This window comes from Poecilia mexicana, unplaced genomic scaffold (genome assembly GCF_051168715.1).
Source record: "Poecilia mexicana isolate PSO_F unplaced genomic scaffold, ASM5116871v1 scaffold_19, whole genome shotgun sequence".
Lineage (NCBI taxonomy): Eukaryota > Metazoa > Chordata > Actinopteri > Cyprinodontiformes > Poeciliidae > Poecilia > Poecilia mexicana.
In genome coordinates, this window is record NW_028263388.1 from 11,850,693 (window position 1) to 11,869,578 (window position 18,886).

The 18,886-nt window shown below is 41.5% G+C and overlaps 1 protein-coding gene across 2 annotated transcripts in view; it reads right to left on the minus strand.

Annotated features, from left to right (window-relative positions):
• The window catches only part of srcap (Snf2-related CREBBP activator protein), a 41,307-nt gene extending 22,791 nt beyond the window's left edge, over positions 1-18,516 (minus strand). Inside the window, exons 1-9 of one of the 2 annotated variants that reach the window (XM_014983960.2) lie at positions 17,828-18,516; positions 14,258-14,334; positions 9,103-11,765; positions 7,186-7,227; positions 5,711-5,974; positions 4,758-4,943; positions 4,490-4,630; positions 3,591-3,774; positions 998-1,173 (exon numbers count right to left, since the gene is read on the minus strand). In XM_014983960.2, the coding sequence (XP_014839446.2) occupies positions 998-1,173; positions 3,591-3,774; positions 4,490-4,630; positions 4,758-4,943; positions 5,711-5,974; positions 7,186-7,227; positions 9,103-11,526 (3,417 nt within the window). In that variant the 5' untranslated portion in view covers positions 11,527-11,765; positions 14,258-14,334; positions 17,828-18,516. The remainder of the gene's footprint in view (positions 1-997; positions 1,174-3,590; positions 3,775-4,489; positions 4,631-4,757; positions 4,944-5,710; positions 5,975-7,185; positions 7,228-9,102; positions 11,766-14,257; positions 14,335-17,827) is intronic. The other variant, XM_014983961.2, reaches the window with a different exon arrangement.
• Positions 18,517-18,886: the final 370 nt, after the last annotated feature.

Genomic DNA, 18,886 nt, shown 5'->3' on the forward strand with positions numbered 1-18,886 from the left:
AGGAGTATGAATAATATTGAATCTAACTGTACATTCATTTAATTTAACATCATTCAAACTTTTAAAGTTGCATTTTTCAGCATCTACATTATTTCATTTATCAACCGTTCAAGTCAAGCGACCAAGGCACTCGCACTTCGACTCCCACTTGAAGTCTGATGCTCCCAACTCATGATCTGATCGAGCCCGTCTGAAGACAGAGGAATATCTGGTTGCCTCTTATTGGGATTGGGATTGTCTTTTGGTTATTTCAGCTATAAAGCTCTTTATGAGCTTCACAGTTATGATGTGAAAGGAGGAGAATAAACATGCAAATATACAGAGCTCAATTTCTTGTGCAGACACTAAAACTTCCAACTTGCAAGAGCTCCACTGCACGCTTTGTAACTCTCAGAGCACAATCTAATTGAGTGATCATTAGGCGCCCTGCTGTGGAAGTGTTGTGCAGCTGAAATAAGACATTTTACAACAGGAGCAAACAGCTACCAAAGCAAATAAAACTTCACACTTACACCTCGGCCAGCATATGCCGTTTTCCTTCATCAGTAAAATCCAGACTTGTAACAGAACCTTTTTATCACTTAGGATTTCAATGAGGCTTGGATTGAAAAAACAAAACAAAAACAAAAACAAACAATATCCCAGCAAGCTTAGCGTTTGGAAATATTCATTAATCTATACACTTTGAATCAAGATATGCAATAAACTTGAACTACGAGAAGAAAAGTAACCCACTTTCAAGTGCATGATTTCTTTAAATTGAAACAAATTCCAGACTAAACCCTCAGTACCGGTGCTCTGACTCAAGGTGACTTGGCAGATGTCATTCTGAGGTCCTCATAAACCAGCTTAATAAGCTAACCTAAAGCAGAAATTAACTTTTTCCTCAAAATATAAAAAACAAAAAAAACAAAAACAAATGATAAACGTTTAAAATAGACTTAATGTCTGCTCGTTGCTCTGTGAAAGCGTTTCCAGAGCCGTTTGCCTGGGCTACCTGTGGGGGAGGCAGTTTGAGCGTGCTGAGCAGCTGGTCCAGGGGCAGCAGGCTCTCCTCCTTTAGGAGCTCGATCTCCCTCTGATGGCTCGCCGCGTCGTTGCCTTCTTGCTGCTCCTCCACCTCTATGGTCTCTTCATCATCCTCCTCTTCACAAGGAGGCTCAAAGTCTCTGTCTATAGAAGGAGAAGTTAAAAAAAGAGAACTTGTTTTATTGCAAAATCAAGAGTACCTGAAGAAATTGCATGAAAATACTAATATTAATAACTTGTTCTAATTTAGATAAGTTAAATATAACTGAATATTTTGTAGGGGTTTCTTTTCTTTTTTTTTTTTACATCTTTGTTTAATGACTTTTACTAAATATGCAGTAAGCTTCATTACACTAAATGTGTTTTGACCAATTAATAAACAATTTTTTCCCCTCCAAAGCCTCATTAAACATACAAACTTTAATGATTAAGAAGCCAACTATGGATCGGGTAACAAATTTTATTATTTAAATTTCCTGACCAAATAAAAAAACAACAGTGAGGCCACTTCAGGACTTAACTGCCATTGATAACCTGCATATTTGTGGGAAAGTTGGAAAATTACCATTTTTATGATCCTACAGAAACCCTGAAGTTAATGGGGTTGCATGCAAATGAGGGGCATAATTTTAAGATTTTTATTTCTTAAAAACAAACAAAGAACATTTATTGTGTTCCTTTTACTTCCTGTGGTGTTCTTGTCTGTCACATAAAATCCTAATAATAAGAGGTTTGTAGCTGCAACATGACATTTTCAAAATGCCCACCATTTTTTTATGTAGACAAGAAATTTTAGCCACTAAAAACCAACTTCATAGGAAAATCCAAGTTTTAACAAAGAACAGTAGTAAAAATACACACCTGGACAAACAAAGTGATAATCTACACAGTGATTATAATCTACACTGGCATTCCATAAATCAGAGGTCCCCAAACTGTGGGGCGCGCCCCCTAAGGGGGGCGCTGTGCCATTGCAGGGGAGGCGCGGGAAGCCAACCTCCCCCCCCCATCCCACCTGTAAAAGTAGGGGCTTCCACACTTCCCATATTTGTGTCCTCTGTCACTTTTATCAGCAGTTAAAACTGTTTAATCCATTGTTAACATGTTGTAACCTGTTTTTCCAAGCCGCCTTTAAACTCAACATGAGCGCTACGACGCTCGCCCTGGATTTACACCTGCGAAGGAGACCTGCTGCTGCTGTGCGGAGCTACGCAGGTGTGTTAGAATCATGGCACCAAACCAGCAAATGGCAAAGAACCTTTCACAGTTTTCCTCCCAAACTAACCGACTGAGTTGAGTAAAGCTATTGGATGCAGGTAAAGTTAGCTAAAAGATGACTAGCTAATATCAATGCAACACCTTAAGCTTGTTAACAAGTAGCTTGTAGGCTACTGGTGTTGTTGTCTATGTTCAGCTACGATTCATTTTGCCCCCCAAAAAGTTGATTCCTCCCCCCTTGTTCGTCTGGAGCCGGGGCTGAGTATAACAGGGAGTCTCTAAGAATCCACCTCCCACCCCCTTCGCTCACACACATCGTTCAACCAGACAGCTATTTGAAAGCCATAGGGTGGGGCCCAGAAATAGTTTGGAAACTACTGGGGGGGCCCAGGAGAAAAAGTTTGGGAACCACTGCCATAAACTATATGTTCCAATGAGGCTTATTTGTCAGATTAAAAGTCCCTTTAGAGAATCAACACACCTGTAAGCAGGTATGCCCACATTTCTGTATTAAAAATGTTTTTTTATTGGTCTGATGTAGTATTCTAATTTAAGATGTTATGTTTTCATTAACTGTAAGCAGAAAATCATCATAAATAGAAATAAAGGCTCTCAAACACCTGTCTGTGTGCAATTAAGTGCTTCACATGGTGATAAAGTTCCTGAAATAAATGGGCTTTCCTGTAATATAATGTATTGAAAGGGTCTGTAAGATTCAAATGGACAAATATGTTGCACAAATATGTGTAACATTCAGAGAAGTTGTTTTAACGCAAATGAAATGCACTTCCTTGCTTGTTTCACCGTTTGTGGTTTGACCAGCGCAGCAGCCTCAACAACGTAAAGAAGTTCACCGGGGAGAAGCATCACGCCTCAGTAGATCTGAACAGAACTGCAGCAGATCCAGCACTGATGCACTCTAAATCACCCGTTCTGGGTGTTCTTTATGGAAAAGCGTCCATAAAGCGCTTCGTTTTTGCCTTGTGTTTTAAAGACAAAGAATGCTTTTAGGAAGCCATTAACTCACTGCAGTGGAAACGTATACTCTCTGACGTTCTGCAATCAGATGCCATTGATAACCCGGAGGAGAAGAAGAAGAAGTCGGGCAGGTCCGACGAGCCCGAATCAGGTCTGATGGCGGCCACTCGGCATTAGTCACATTACTACATAACTCAAAGTTGCAGCGACCTTGGCAGTGTGAACAGCTTTTTGTTTCTATGAAACACTTTTTGTGTCCCTGAATAAACCTGCCAATGGCGTGTTGCTATGACAACACCCCTGTCTGATCCAATGAGTCGGCTCTAAAAGCGCTCTTTGCCCGTGTTGACAAAGGGACAGCCTACCGTCTTCGTCGACGGGAGGTGGCAGAGATTTCTGCGGCGATACGTCGGTGTCCACCGGCCTCGCCAGCGACTTGCTGAGGAGGTCAGAGTATTTCTCAGTCTGGCCAACGATGAAGTCGAGCTGAAGGTCCAAAGCCTTCTTGCGCTTTTCCTCCAGTCTCGACTGCTGTTTGAACTGTACCACCTTGAAGCACAAAAATCAACCTCTGTCAGATTTAAAATGATTTTCTTTCAAATAAAAAGATAAAAATTATGTTTTATCTTTTACAGAAAGGCTCAACTAAGAACTAGATCGGAAAACTAGTAAGTGGCAAGACAACAGAACAAAACAATTACTGTAAAATTGTCTGTATGCAGCTTGTTAGTAAACAAATCACAAAATTATTTTTGTCTTAAATATACTCAATATAATGACAAAAGATTTGAACAATATAACAGCTGCAACTGGATTATAATTAGTCTGGATTAACTGCATTTAGTGGTTCTGATCTGTATTTGGTTTATCTGGAATAATTTATATCGGATCGACCCAGACCGTAGGCAGTTGTTTTTTTCCAGAGTTTGATCACTGCTGAACTGAACTGAGCAAAATTGCTGGCAGTAAAATATCTTGAGGGAACTTTTGTTTTAAAATTAAAAATATATCAGATATGAGAAGAACAGAGCCAAGAAATGTATAAAGATGTACACATTCTCATAGGATATTGTCATATTTTGCCTAGAACATATTTTGACAGTAAAGGAGTGATGATTTTTGGGCAAAAAATTATTTGGGTGACTATTTCAGGAAGGTGTCAATATGCTAAATTAAATGTTGCCACTGAATCAGTCATGACAGCTATGCTTCTGACTAACTGAGCTGATGTTTAAGTTTGAAATGCAGCAAGGATGTTTTTGACCTTCTCAACGTTGCTCCAGAACGCCCGGACTTCCTTGGCGATGGAAGCGGCCACTCTTCTGATTTTGGCGTGCTCGTCTCGCTTGGCTTTCTCCTCCTTTTGCCTCAGCTCCTCATGATGTCGCATCACCATTCGCACCACCTAGCGATACATCAGCAGAACGTGTCTAAAATGTTTAACGTGTACGTCAGAGATGCGTCACTGTTCATTTATCGTACTAAAACGTTATCGTACTAAAATTGTAGTTCTGTTTTGGACCGATGCTTACCTTTCTGGCCACACCTCTCTTCCACCGTCTCTCCTGAGCGAAGTCAGCAGAGAGCCACTGCATCTCCTCACAGAGGTAATCCCAGTGAACTTTGGTCCGCTGCGGCTCCGGCAGACGGGAGAGGCGCTTCGTTGACCAGAAACCTTCTTTCTTGAGAGCCTGGGTTCGATGTTCAATGTCTGCTTCCTACAGCGCACAAACACATCTTAGTCAGTGGTTGAAATTACGCTTTCCTGGAAATTATTCCCAGGCAAAAGGATTTAAAATGTAGTTGTCTAGACAGTTTAAATGAATTGAAAGGCCACAATTATGGCCATTCATGTGCATTTTTGGGGCTTTTCAGCTGCAAATTCAACTTGGTTTGATTTCACAATATTAGCTTTCAACAGCGTGGGGTTTCATTATCCCCCCCCTCAAACTTCAAGGTGAGTGACACGAGGATTTCCCCCCCTTAAACTCAGAGAGCATTTGGCTTTGATGACAATGATTTTGAAACAAGAGGTCAGTATTTTAGTTCCTCTCACCCCCATTTACACAATTTAGAGTGCAGTATTGTTTGTAACAAAACTTGTAACAACTGCAATAACTGTAAAGATATATTCTGAACGTTTCTTCTTTCATAATGGTTTTTCCAGGCTTTACCACAATCAGCTCCATTGTTCTGGGTATTCACTTCCTTTTAGTTTCCCCTTTTTCAGTGGTAAACTTCCTGGTTGTTTTGGCACAACGTTTTTGGGTCAAGAACAAAACTCGACCATGTTCCTGTCAGAAATACCACAGCTAAGGCATCAAAAAAAAAAAAAAGGTGGAAAATATTCCTTTAATCTGCAAATACTTTTATTAGTTTAAAGCACAAACACGTTGTGCCATGATTTGGCACAACGTGTTTGTGCCAAATCATGTTCACTTTTGGTGAGATAAAGCCAAATTGTGTTCCTATACATCTTACTTACATGTTTTGCCAGCTCTGCCATGTCAGCGTGCCGATCTCCACGGGAGCGATGGGGCGTGGTCTGGTCTGGTGGCGAAGAAGAGGAACTGTAGCCCACAGAGGAAGGAGAAACAAACTTGCCGTGAGGACCCCTGAGAGGCGAGCTCTTCTCCCGTTGAGGTGTCGTCCAATCAGGAGCGGATGAGGGGCAGTGGAAGGAAGTGGAGGCGGACGGTGAGGAGGGAGACGAATTGACCGCGACTCTATCGGAGATCCACTGGCGCACCTGAGGGCCGAGAGACGGTTGAGGAGAGTTTTACTTTAATGTGAAAAAGTGATGAATGCAAAAGCATAGATGAACACGCTCCATCAAAGCATATTTCTGTGATTTATTAATTATTTGTGTAGATTATTTATTTTTTTCAGTAATTTGTAAAAAAAAAAAAAAAAAAAAAAAAAATATATATATATATATATATATATATATATATTTCATTTCATTTTGATAAATATGGCTTATAACTAATGAAAACACAAAATCTTTCAACTAAAAGAAGACTGCTGACTTGACAGTTTTCCAGTTACTACGTATACTCTACACCTACAGAATAAGCCAAAGAAGGTCAGTGGTAAAAGAGTTAGCCACTCAGATTGTAGTATCCAAACATATCACCGAGAAGTTAAGTGGAAGGAAAAAGTGCAGTGGGGAAAGGTGCAAAAGCAGCAGAGAAAAGCAATCACGGGAAATTTTAGAGCGCTTCACGTTTCCCTCAACTGATGAGCTTCATTTTCCTGCAGGACTTGGTATCTTTCCAAACTGCCACATATACCAAAACTTGCTTTGATGACCATGATATGTTTGACTGGCCAGCAAACTCACCGGACCTGAACTACGAAGAGGAACAGTGAGGTATTGTCAAGATCAGACCCACCAACACAGATGAGCTGAAGACCATCAGTAAAAAATATCTGACACAACAGCAGTGCCACAGGCTGATCACCTCCATGTTACACTGCATTAATACAGTAACTCAAGCAAAAGGAGACCTCGCCAAACATTAGAGTCTGAAAAGATGGCTGTTTACAAAGTCCCATCATCAAACATGTTAAAAGAAAGCATCCATTAATATTTTTTTATGCAGCACTCTGAAGGCTCTGGACATGAACATCAATAACAGTCAAGTCAGTAGTCTTCCTGCAGATCACATGGGCCATTACATAACATTCGGTCTCATCGAAACACAGTCTGTATGTATTTACCTTATATACTATAGGTTTAACTACATGAACTGATTTACTAAAATGATCTGATCTCATCAAAATAATCTAATTTACTAGAAAACACCATTATACTGTCAATCATAGATATTTTGTGGTCATCCTCATGCAAAAAAATAAATAAACTAAAACTAAAGATGCCCATTTGTGTTAACAGTGACCCAAACTGAATGTCCTGTGAGCATGAGCCTATGTGGGTGTCTGACAACCACCGCTTACCTTAAGGAACAGTGCCTGTGTGTCTGTCCTGCTCTCTTCATGCTGGAAAACACACATGGCTTGAGCATGTGGCCAACTTAAAAGGAGCTACATAAAACCAACACTATGCTAATGAGTTGCGTTGACGGGCTACATGCAGGAGGAAGACAGTGGAAAACATGATCACAATGTTACACACCAAAGCTTTGTTATTAGATAAAAACAGAACATTTTTATCCCTCCAGGTAAAACCGGAGAACGTTGATCATCAGCCGAAAACAAACTGAAACCAGCTTCGACTGAAAAGATGCTTTAATGAACGTAACTGATGTGAAATTTTGCATTAAAAGATAATTTACTGATACTCATCTTAAACATAATCAAGTGTACAAAAAGAACGACAGACAGTTCAGTAATTTCCTTAAAATGAAGCCAAACTGAAAAAGCGTTGTGTAGAAAAACTAAGTGCACCCTATGATTTAATAGCTAGCTTTAGCCCACTGAGATTTGCAGATATTCTCCCAGCTCTTGGGGTCACACCACAGCATTTCAATCAATGTGGGGTCGCCACTTTTCCTTTTCAGCTATCATGTTGTAGATCTGTTGATGTGGTTGGAATCATTGTCCTGCTAACAGTTTGGCAGCATGATGTTATGGCTGCCCAAAGCATCATCCCTCCACCCTTTTGCCAAACAATGATCCAGTTTCTGTTGCAGTTTTCTTCCTGTTAAAGTGGAGATTTTCCTCTCCGCTGTTGCCACACGCATGCTGAGTATGAGGGATTGCTGTAAAGTTGACTCAGTGCAAGTGATTGTCTACCGTCACTACATGCTCATGCGGGAGTAAATGCTGCAAGTCGATGACTTGAAGCAATCAGCTGGGATTCCAAAGACAGGAAACTTTTTTTTTTTTACCTTTTTGAATAATAAGCTGAACTTGATGCACGGTTTGATAACTAGGATTAACTGGAATATACAGATGATTGGAATGAAGTGACTTTTTTTTGTAAAGCGCTTAAAGAACTGCACTGAATAAAAACAGTTCATATTCTTTTCAAAGAGGTTTACTCTTTTGACTCTCCAAAACAAGATCTACCTGTTCAGTCTTCTCCTAATTGTACTTTCACAAACTTTTCAACATTTAACATACCTGCTGTACACAGTAGTCTGTCGTGGAGCTCGTGGGGATTCTTTTGTTATTTTTCTGAGCTCTGAACAGTTTGACCTTGTGGTGAATTTGCTGGAACTTGACCTGTACATGCATTATTTAGTAAATTATAATATTGTTAAAAAGTCTATGTCAGTAACTCAATTCTTTACGAGACACAAAGCTCAGTTTCGCGTTTTTAAGACTTTATTTCTGTTAATTATGTTTTCTGCTTACGTATTTTGCTTATAGGAATTTAATAATAGAATATTACATCTGAACAATAAAAAAAATAATATAAAATGTGAGCTTAACTAATAGTATGTTTAATATCTACTAAAAGGTTATTTTCAAAACGTTTTGTTAATCTGACAAACGAGTGTCATCAGAGTACGTATTCTAATTTATTGACCATGACTATAGCTTGTCAACAACACTGTTACAGACCCATTGAACACATTAGCAATGTGCTAACAATCCAGCTTCTTTTAGCAGCATCTGGCAGCGACTTACTTTAAATGGATATCGAAAGGGTGCATTTTCTATTTTTGTTCTATTTTTGCTTATTAAATAACTACAACATGAAATGGAAATTGTGTGGTTTTGTACACCTAATATTAGTTTTAAGAAGTTTTAGAACCCGATTCGGGACAGATGATTTTTTTTTTTTTATATGTCCAGATATGTGCAACTTTAAAATTAAAAGAGTGTATTTTACTTTTGCAAATGATTGCACTACCCAGCCATAGTTTGATCACGCACACGTAATGGTATGATTTTTGTTTGAAGTACCTTGTGTGAAGAGCTGGGAGTCGTCATCTCACTCCTGTCGGGGTCTGCTTCATCATCGCTGTCTTCTTCAGCGCTGCTGACCCGGCCCAACTCGCCCTCTTGGATGTCACTTGCTTGTTCGTCCTGATCTTGGTCCATATCCTCGCTCTCATCTTCTGCGTCGTCGGGGTAGCTGTTGGAGTCGTTGGGATTGGTAGATGCCGTCTCGGTTTCGTCCCTCTCTTCGGCAGCTGAAAGCATGACAAAGGTTTGAGGTATGACGGGTTGGGGTGCCGAGACATCCTGCGGAGGGGCATCTGCCTCTTTTGTTGACGCTTCGGTAAAAGTTAAGGCCTCTGATTTGCTGGTTGAAGCTGTAGGGCGGACCGATGAAGTCTGCTGAGCTTTAACAGGAGTTGATGTTTTCTTCGCAGAGCACGGCGTCTGATCTTTGTGAACGCTAAGAGCTGTAGACACAAACGGAGAATCGGCAGCTAAAACAGGTTGGGGAAGGCACTCCTTAGACACTGTGCCAGACAGAGTGATGTGGGCACCGTCCACATTCTGCTGCTGGGACACCTTTGCCTGAAGGGAGGGTGGGTGCTTCAGGAGAGGAGTCTCTCCTGGCTTAAAAAGGAGCAGCTTTGGATTTATAACAGCAGAGGAGTAAGTGGTTTCTGTGGACACTACAACGTTCTGAACAGATGGAGTCAGAGACAGACTCATTCTAGTTCCTTCTTGAGAAGAAACGCAGAACTCAGGCTTGACCGCATTAACGACGGCGAATCCTGGGGTCTGACTTGTAGTGCTGGAAACGCGCACCGAAACGGCAGAGGACATTTCCGGCCGCCCGCTTGGACCTACCGACGATAAAAGCGCTTCCTGTTGCGGCGAAACTGTCTGAACCGCTGCGGAGCCGCTCATCTGTGTTAAACCCAAGTCTGCCAAACTGGTCTGTGAACAATGCGTCCCAGTTTGAGTAGTGACATCGGCCTCCTCGATGGCGAACGAGTCAGATGTAACAGCAGCTACTTGAACTAAGCAGACCTCGCTTCCGTGTGCCACTTCTACAGTTTGGTTAGATTTTAGCACTAAATGCTGTCCCACCGGGTTATGAGCATCATCACTAGGCGATGCCAGCGCCTCCTGGGAGATGATGATGGTGTCAGCTTGCGCAACTGCGTGAATAGAGGGCTCGAGGTCCTCTTCTGCATTTTCCAGTAGCGCGTTGAACAGGTTCACCTCGTAGCCTGGCGAGTGAGGTATCTGCCCGCTGCCTCCAACGCAGATAGTTTCCTCGGCGACCTCCTCCACCAGACTGCAGAACTCGTACACCTCCACTGGCTGGGAGTGGAGCTCCACCCCAGCCTGGACGTCATCTTCGTACAGCTTTGGTTCCCCCGCTGAAAGCTGGTTGACGATGGCCGCCTGGCAGACGGTGCCGTCTTCCCGCTGCAGGAGGTAATTCTGATTCAGGTGCACGTTGGACCAGTCGCCACTGTCCCTGACCACCACAATTTCTTGAGCCTCGCCGGAGCGCAGAATCTCGGCGATCAGTGACGTCTCGGTTGAGGAGACTTGATCTGAGGTATGAGGCGTTCCCGCCTGCAGCGAGACCACTAGACTTGTGTCAGGCAGCGATGGCCCTGCAGGGGGAGTCGAGCAACTCTCCTTCAAAGAGGAGAACTCTGGCAGCATGTTGCCGGTGGCGTCGGTCGGTTCGTCCCCCGTGTTCTGTGGAGCCACTTCCGGGGTGCCACAGGAGGACACTGAGATTTCTCTTCCAGGTGCAGACTGTCCGGCCTTTGACAAAAGATGAGGTTGTGTTTCCAAGTGGAGAAATGTCTCGACTGATTCCAGAGAGTTTGTTTTCCTCGTCTCCACTGCATCGTGTGAAATCTCTCCGACGGCTTTAGGTTTTGTTTCCGATAGGTCAGTTTGTTCAGTTTGGAGTTGAGATTTTGAGTCCTGTCCACTTCCCACTGACTCTGCAACCCCTGACAGAGTTTTGTGGCTGTGCTGAACTGTGTGAACTGGCAGCTCCTGGACTTTAAATCCAATACTTGACTGGGAACCAGAAGAGGAAGCGACTGTGAAACAGATTTGCGATTGGGGTTGCAGGAGAATATTTTCTCCGGTAATTTCCACATTTGTTCCAGTCTCTGGTTTGAACTCCGTAACAACCACAGCCCCAGGACTTTGTTGAGGTGGCTGGATCTGGTATTCCTGACTATTTGTGAGGCTTTTCTCTTTAATAGTTTGTGACCCGTATTGATGCTCTTCCACTGTGCTGTCAATCTGTGATGTGAGAGGAGGATGAGTGGGAGTGGGAAGTCTTTGTGTCCCAGACGCGGTCTCTTCAGAAAGGACCTCCTGTGAAATGATGGCCTTAACGTTGCTGCTTGGGAGAGTCCCAGGCAAAGTGTTCGTGGGGGCGCTCTCCATGCCGGGGTACGTGGTGTTGCTGCAGTCCGACAACGGCACTGCGGACGGATTTGTGAACAAAGGGACCGGGCGGTGGGCAGCTGCGACCGGCTGCGGGGCATGCCGTGGCGACTCCCCAGCCACATTCTGTGCAGCCTGGGGGTTGGCACCCAGCACATCCACAGCCGGGGAGGCGAGCTGCCGCTCCGCCTCCTCTCCAGATCTTCCTTCCTCTGAGCTGCTCCGACCACACACTGCCCCTATGGAGAGTAGAGACATTGAGATGTCAGAAAAATTTATCTGAATGATGGAGATCAGTGATTCCCTCCCACCCCAACTCTGATGCCTAAGGCCCCACTATCATGCATGGTCTTGGGTGTGTGCTTGCTCAAGGAGACCAGACTCTGATGATTCCATCACATCCTCAAATGCCATAGAGTTTTCCAGAAGGCTGGTAGTGAACGCTCATATGCAATGCCTTGTAAAAGTATTCATACACCCTTCTCACATCAACAACCACAAGAATAAATTTAGCTTATTGGGATTTAACGATATTGACAACACAGAGAGTAGAATTGTGAAGTGAAAGGAAAAGGATGGCTACAAAATTTTACTGTATACTATTATACAGTAAAATAATTATACAACTCTCTTCATAGTTATATTTTATTAATAACTATGAAGAGAGCAATGTGGAACTGAAGTCAGATTCCTTGTTTGTGTGCACAAACGTGGCGAATGATGTTGCTTCTGATTGTTTTTAACAAAAAAAAAAAAATACATTCAAAGTGTGGTATGAAATTGTATTCAGCTCCTGTAGTCCACATTTTGAAGAACCATGTTTTGCTGTAATTACAGTGGCAAATCTTTGAAGATCATTCTCTAGTAGTAATTTCATTTAAGAGCACATATCTCTATGCAAAATAGTGCAAGCTCAGCCAGACTGGATGGAGTGCATGTTTGAACTCTAGATTTAGGGATATCAGTTTTAACCAATGCAAGTCATTTTTTTAAGATATCATATCAATCCAATATGCAAAAATGTGCCAATTCTCAATTCCATCTTATTGCTTTTTGTGTTTGGCCATGCAACAGTTACAGTGATGCAGCACAGGATTTGGAGGCGTAAACTAAAGCAGAGAGGCGATGTGTGTGGTGTGGAGATTTTTATAGTGTTGAAAAGAAAGGGAAATTATAAGATATATTGGTAAATATCAGTTATCAGCCGACACAGGAATGTTAATATCAGATATTAGCCCAAATTTTCACATCAGCGCATTCTTGATCAGATTCTGATTTCACAGAGCCATCATATTTTATTTCTGGCTTTATGTTTAGGGTTGTTATCTCCTGGACAGTGTTTGGCAGTGTCTCTCCGGTTTTCTTCCAGGATACTCCTGCATTTGGCTCCATCTGACTTTGCATCAACTCTGACCAGCTCCACTGATTCTGCCTCTACGACATTTCACTGAGAGATTAGTGCTTTAAGACTGATGCCATGTTAATTTTGATTTCATCTCACCAGACCACACTTTTCAAGATGTCTGCAGCCATACAAGGCTTGTGGCAGACAGCAAACCAAACTTCTAAGGACCTTTTTTTCCCTAATATGACTTGATTTCTTTTCGCCACTTGCCCAGAGAAGCCCGGGTTTTGTAGAGTGCACAACATATAGTTCCTCTGTCAACAGTTTCTCCCACTTGAGTTGTGAATCTCTGCAGCTCCTCCAGAGTTAGACTAAGTCTCCGGTATGCTTTTCTGATTAATACACCCATTGAATGGCTGCTTAGGTCGTGTGGGCGGCTATGTTTGTCATGCTAAGCTCTTTACATTTTCAAATGATGACTAACCTAGTGTTGCACAGTAATAGAATAAAATTAAACCGTGTCGTGATATTTTTAATGAATACTTTATGTTCATTTTGAAATAAACCCAAGTTTTTTCCTTATTCTTTAGCAAGATGACACCGTCAATCTGAAAGAGGTTCAGCGTCTTGGCCAATGAAATCAACATCAGATGGGGAATCGAGTGTTCATCCAACAGACCGTTACTGCGATGCAGTGTGCGAATACTTGAAATGTAAAGATCTACAAAATACTGAATTCAAGTTACCACGACATAACAGATTCACACATGCTGATGTTGCGATTATGATGCCAATTTTATACACTTAGAAGCTCAAGACTGAACAGTATCCTTTGGCTAATGGCTATGCCAATTAATCACCTAGCCCTGGTTTAAACTTCTCCACAACTTTCTCTGACTCGTCTGCCACGTTCCTTGATCTCCATGATAATGTTTGTTCCCTAATGTTCTCTAACAGACATTACTCACAAGATGACCATATTTAGTACTTAAGTTACTTCAAAAGGCATTACACAATTCATACTTTACACTGTCTTTTTAATATTTACTATGTGTCCGAGTCATTTTAGCCATTTACAAGCCTGAATGTGTTTAAGTAACTAGAAGTCCAACTGTGTGATAACCCTGCAATTTCTACCTGCAGTCCGCACCCCGTTTCTTTCCAAGGCAGGCGGCTTAAGTCTGTGTTGAGCAACACAAACTCACATCCTGTTATTCAGTAGGTATCATCATTATGCAGTTTGAACACAAACAAAACATTCCATCATAAACCTGTAGCCACCCTCAGACAACATTAGATTCTGTGGACGTTTTGAGACGTTTCTGTGAGAAGTGAGATTAAAAACTGATTGATCGGATCGGGTGTGTTTGCAAAGCGACGTCTTACCTGTCTGTGGTGTGAGACACAGGTCTTCTGTGCTTTCTACTTCCAGGATGCTGAAATTAGGCTCCCTTCCACATGTTCTGAGGAAGTGGGGGAAGAAAAAAAAAAGATTAAATGATCAGTTGTGTTTCACAATTAACGACTCTTGTGAAACAATGTTTTGCTCTCGCCACTTTTGCTCTGTGACATGTTTCTAATTAAACGGGAATGGAGGGGAGGGGGAATGATACATTTTTCATACTGGTGCGTATTGGAATTACAACTTCAGGGGCTGTTCTTGACACATTTCCAACTGGGAAAAATTTGACTTCACAGTACAGGGACTGCACACTATTGTCCTCCTTTCTGAGAGCATCAATGACTGCCTGCTGAAAAAAATGTTAAGTCAGCAGTCTTTCCCACAATTTGTGGAAATCTTTTTTTTTTTTTTTTAAATTGGCCTCACCTAATTTGGTAATTTTCTGAGAATCTGACTTCTAGATTTCTTTAGCTGCAAGCCATAGTTGTTTTAATTAGTATAAATTAACATTTAAAATAAATCACTCTCATAGATCTATAAAGGAGCATCAGTGATGTGCCACACTGACGCAGTAACTCAAGGAAAAGAAGCCCAACCAAGTATTCAGTGCATAGAAATGATCACACATTTCAGACGTCAGACATTTGTTTGAAATATCCAGTTTTTGTTGAGCATATGTAATACTGTAATTATTTGAGACACTGAATTATGGCTGTAAACAATTATCAAAAGTAGAAGAAATAAAGCCTTGAAATATTCCTCTCTATCTGTAATGAATCTATAAAAAATACAAGTTTCACTTTCTGACATGAACGTAAAAAAAATATAATTCAGGTAATGACTGAAATAGTATGTAAGATGTACATGAGCACTGTATTAATGAACTTGCCTCAGTGACAATGTTAAACAGTAATGGCATAAAGAAATTAATATTGAGAATGCTGAAAAGGAATGCCTCTAAGCTTGAAACGGTCTTCGTCCATTAGTTGCTACACCTGGAGAGACCTTTCATGGGAAGACTCTCTGCAACATTCTTTATCAAAACTGACAGGACTCAGCTGAGCAGCTGGAGGTAATACGGCTGATTGTCCTCATACTTTTAGGTCCATCCACCCAAGCACTTGGGGAATGTTGCTGCAGTCAGTTCACAAACTCTGGGTTTCTCTATTGGAGTAACTTTTGCATCTCTCCATCTCAGAAATAGAAAAAAAAACATACCAAAAAGTGTTGGTATGTTAAAGCATTAAGTATTCCTTTCATGAGAAGTAAAGAGCAGAGTCCAACTCAAAAAGAAAAAAAAAAAAAAAAAAAGACAGTCCCCTCTGCACCAAACTTTGCACTTGACACAATGCAAGTATCTGTATCCTAGCAACTGCCAAACCCAGACTCATCCACTGAATTGCCAGACAGAGGGGTACGATTTATCACTCCAGAGTCCATTGGTGGCGTCCTTTACGCCACAACTGCATCTGACAGTGTGCCTTGCTTTTGGTGATGTAGGACTTCAGTGTATCTGCTCTGACATTGAAACCTATGCGATGAAGCTCCATGTCCACTGTTCTTGAACTAATATGAAGACCACACAAAGTTTGAAGGTCTGTAGCTACAGACCTGGAGAACACTGGAAACCTCTGCACACCATGTCACATTTTGTGATTTTACGTGGTTTATCGCTTTGTGGAAGAGTTGCTGTCATTCCCAATCACTTCTATTTCCATATACTACTAAAAGCTGACTAAAGAATATCTTACCGGAATTTAAATGTCCTGAGTGGACTTATTGCACAGCCGGCATTCTATCACTGTACTGTGACTGACTTCCTAAGTGTGACTCGTTATTTTACAAAGGTTTATAGAAACTTTTAGTATGCCCAGGAGCTGGATTTTATACACCTGTAGCCGTTAAAGTGTGGGGGTCATTATAATGGATTGGTGACCTCAACATCTTTGATCATATAGTGTAATTTTTAAAAAATAAAGGACTGTATGTAGCTTTACTCACAGAATAAACATGCGTGCTACTTTTTCTTTTACCAAATATATATATATATATATATATATATATATATATATATATAAAACTGACAGCTTAAAGATCTGTATAACCTCATTTAGTATTAAAAAATGTATCCTGATTCATTTGATCTTTATGTTAACACAAATGGGAAAATGGGATTTAGAGGAAAAAGAAAACGTATTTCATAACTATTCCTGTGATTATTAGTGTCTCACATCTTGTCATCCTTTACAAAACTTTCTGGGGGCACCTGAGGGCCTATGCAGCTTTATTAGAGAGAGAAATGATAAAACAAAACAAGTATAAGTGTGTGTAGGGAGGGTGAGTAAGATGTCAAGTCAGTAGGGAAGCAACAGCACTGCTAAGCTGGACAACTCCTTGCTCCTGCTCAGTGTACGGGGCTGTGTTTCACTGGGTAATGTTGCAGCAGTAATAAAAACCGGAGCAGCAGCTTCAAGTTGAACGTGCTGCAGTCGCCCACAGGAAGCTACTGGGAATCCTGCAGCACGCGCTCTCTCCAACGGGCAAAAAAAAGCCGGTGGTCCAGCGCGCGCAGCTGGGCCTCTAGTCATTCAATCTTTGATTTGGGTAACGTTTCCTCGCTGTGGCTAGTTCTAGTCGCCACATGTACTCGGATCCACCCTGATAAGAATCTAACGCGTTTAACCAGCGGGTATGTCTGCAAGCACCGGTTCCGCCGATCATGTGATTCATAAATCGGACTTTTGCTTCCCGTCCGAGAGTGATCGGAGCAGCTTTCACCATAAAAATTTTTTTAAAAAAAAAATAACAGTGAACGCCTAACGTTACCGGTTAGCTAGCTAACGCTAGCCTCTACAATAAACACAGTGGGTTGTGTTGAGCGAAAAAGGGAAAGCAAGCTGCTAACTAGCAAAGCTTGAAGAGTTAGTAGGGTGCGATCATTTAATGCGCAGGCGCCCCTTTCCTCTCGCTGTTTGTTATGTAATGCTCCGGTTCTGAGACAGCCCGTTGAAACCAACACATCTGATAAATTACAACACAAAAAACACCAAAAAAGTCACATTAAAACCCGCTTGTGCACGTAAAACAGAAGGGGGAGGGAGTGGGGGAATCGCAAGTGACGTCACTGCGTGGGGTCAAACCTCTATAGAAAATTTTTATTTACTTACTTAATTTTAAATATTGAGAAATATTTCTTTAAACCTAAAAAGAGAAAGGTATAAAACGCCATTATAAAGTTTCATGTAAATTTTGCAATGAACATGTGGGGGGATTCAAGGGGGTTTACAACACCTCCCCTCCAAATCATGACTTAAATAGAAATTCCTTTTGTTATACAGCGTTACACTTGCCTTCATTCGTGGTATCACTTTGTATGTAAGCATTCTGTCGTGCAATGCAAACAAATTGTGAGTTCATTTCCTTTAAAACACGCCACTAGGTCAAACGTACCCTGGTAACGTCCTGCCGTTAGTTTCAGCACCCCCTTATGTCCCCCCATTACTTCCTCCTTGCCCCCCTCCCTCTCAAGGCCGCCATCTTAAGTTCCCACCTACCTGAAATTTCCGACTGATTTTCTTTTACTAAATTCTCGCTGAAGGAGTCGTCATCCGCGCAAAATCGTACTCAATCCGTGATGCCGGCAGTCCAAACTGGCTCTCGGTACCCAACGAGGTACACCTAGGACTGTGGGAAGAAGTTAAAATACGGAGCGGGAGAGACTGGGTTTCGGCGCAGAATGTAGCGGTCGCGGGGAGGAGACTTTACGCAGCGAAATGGTGGCGGAGCGCTGCTGCTGACAAAGTACACAACACTCCGTAATCTCGCGAGATAGAGTCAAGCGCGCCACTTGAAATTTGGAAACACCAATCTTTACAACTGCGCGAATTATTTTGCCTTTGTAGCAGGATAGGTACGTCAGACCTGAAACAATTTTACCCATATGCCTGATGAAGTAATGCAATTTTATTAATTATAACACGTTTTTTAGACAAGTTTCAAGAATTCAGATTCAAATCTAGAAATTTACAGTGCGTCATATTTCACTGACATCTAAAGTTTTGCAAAAAGAAGCCAGTTTAGGCAAATGTTTAAAATGCGGTACTTTTGTTGGTCGTTTTAGTTTCCGAACAGGTTTATCAATAATGCAGAGAAGTGCCTGGCTGTATTCAACACAAAGGAGGTCCGAGTTAAGTGCGTGAGTTTGGGGCGCTTCAACAATAGTGGCCCCACCCCCAAGGTTGAGGGCTTTTTTTTTGTGAGACTGTAAGAAAATAAACTTAAATAAGTTGATTTAACATTCAATTCTAGGAATTACTTTTTACATGAAAGTATTAGTGGAAACATGTGGGTAACATGCCCTACATGTAAAAATCAATTAATTCAAATAATATAAAAGTTTACTTTAGCACTTAGAAACTGAGAGTCCAGCAGAAAGCCAGACACCTTGGCAAAAAGTTCATTGAAGAATAAGGTGGCTTTATCTAGCTCTGTATCGAACCATGGAAATTGTATGTAGAATGGAAAGAAATGCAAAAAATAATAATAGTTATATAGTACCTATAAGATTATATAAGACAAACAATGTAAATGAGTGACCTCAGAGTTCCTTAACA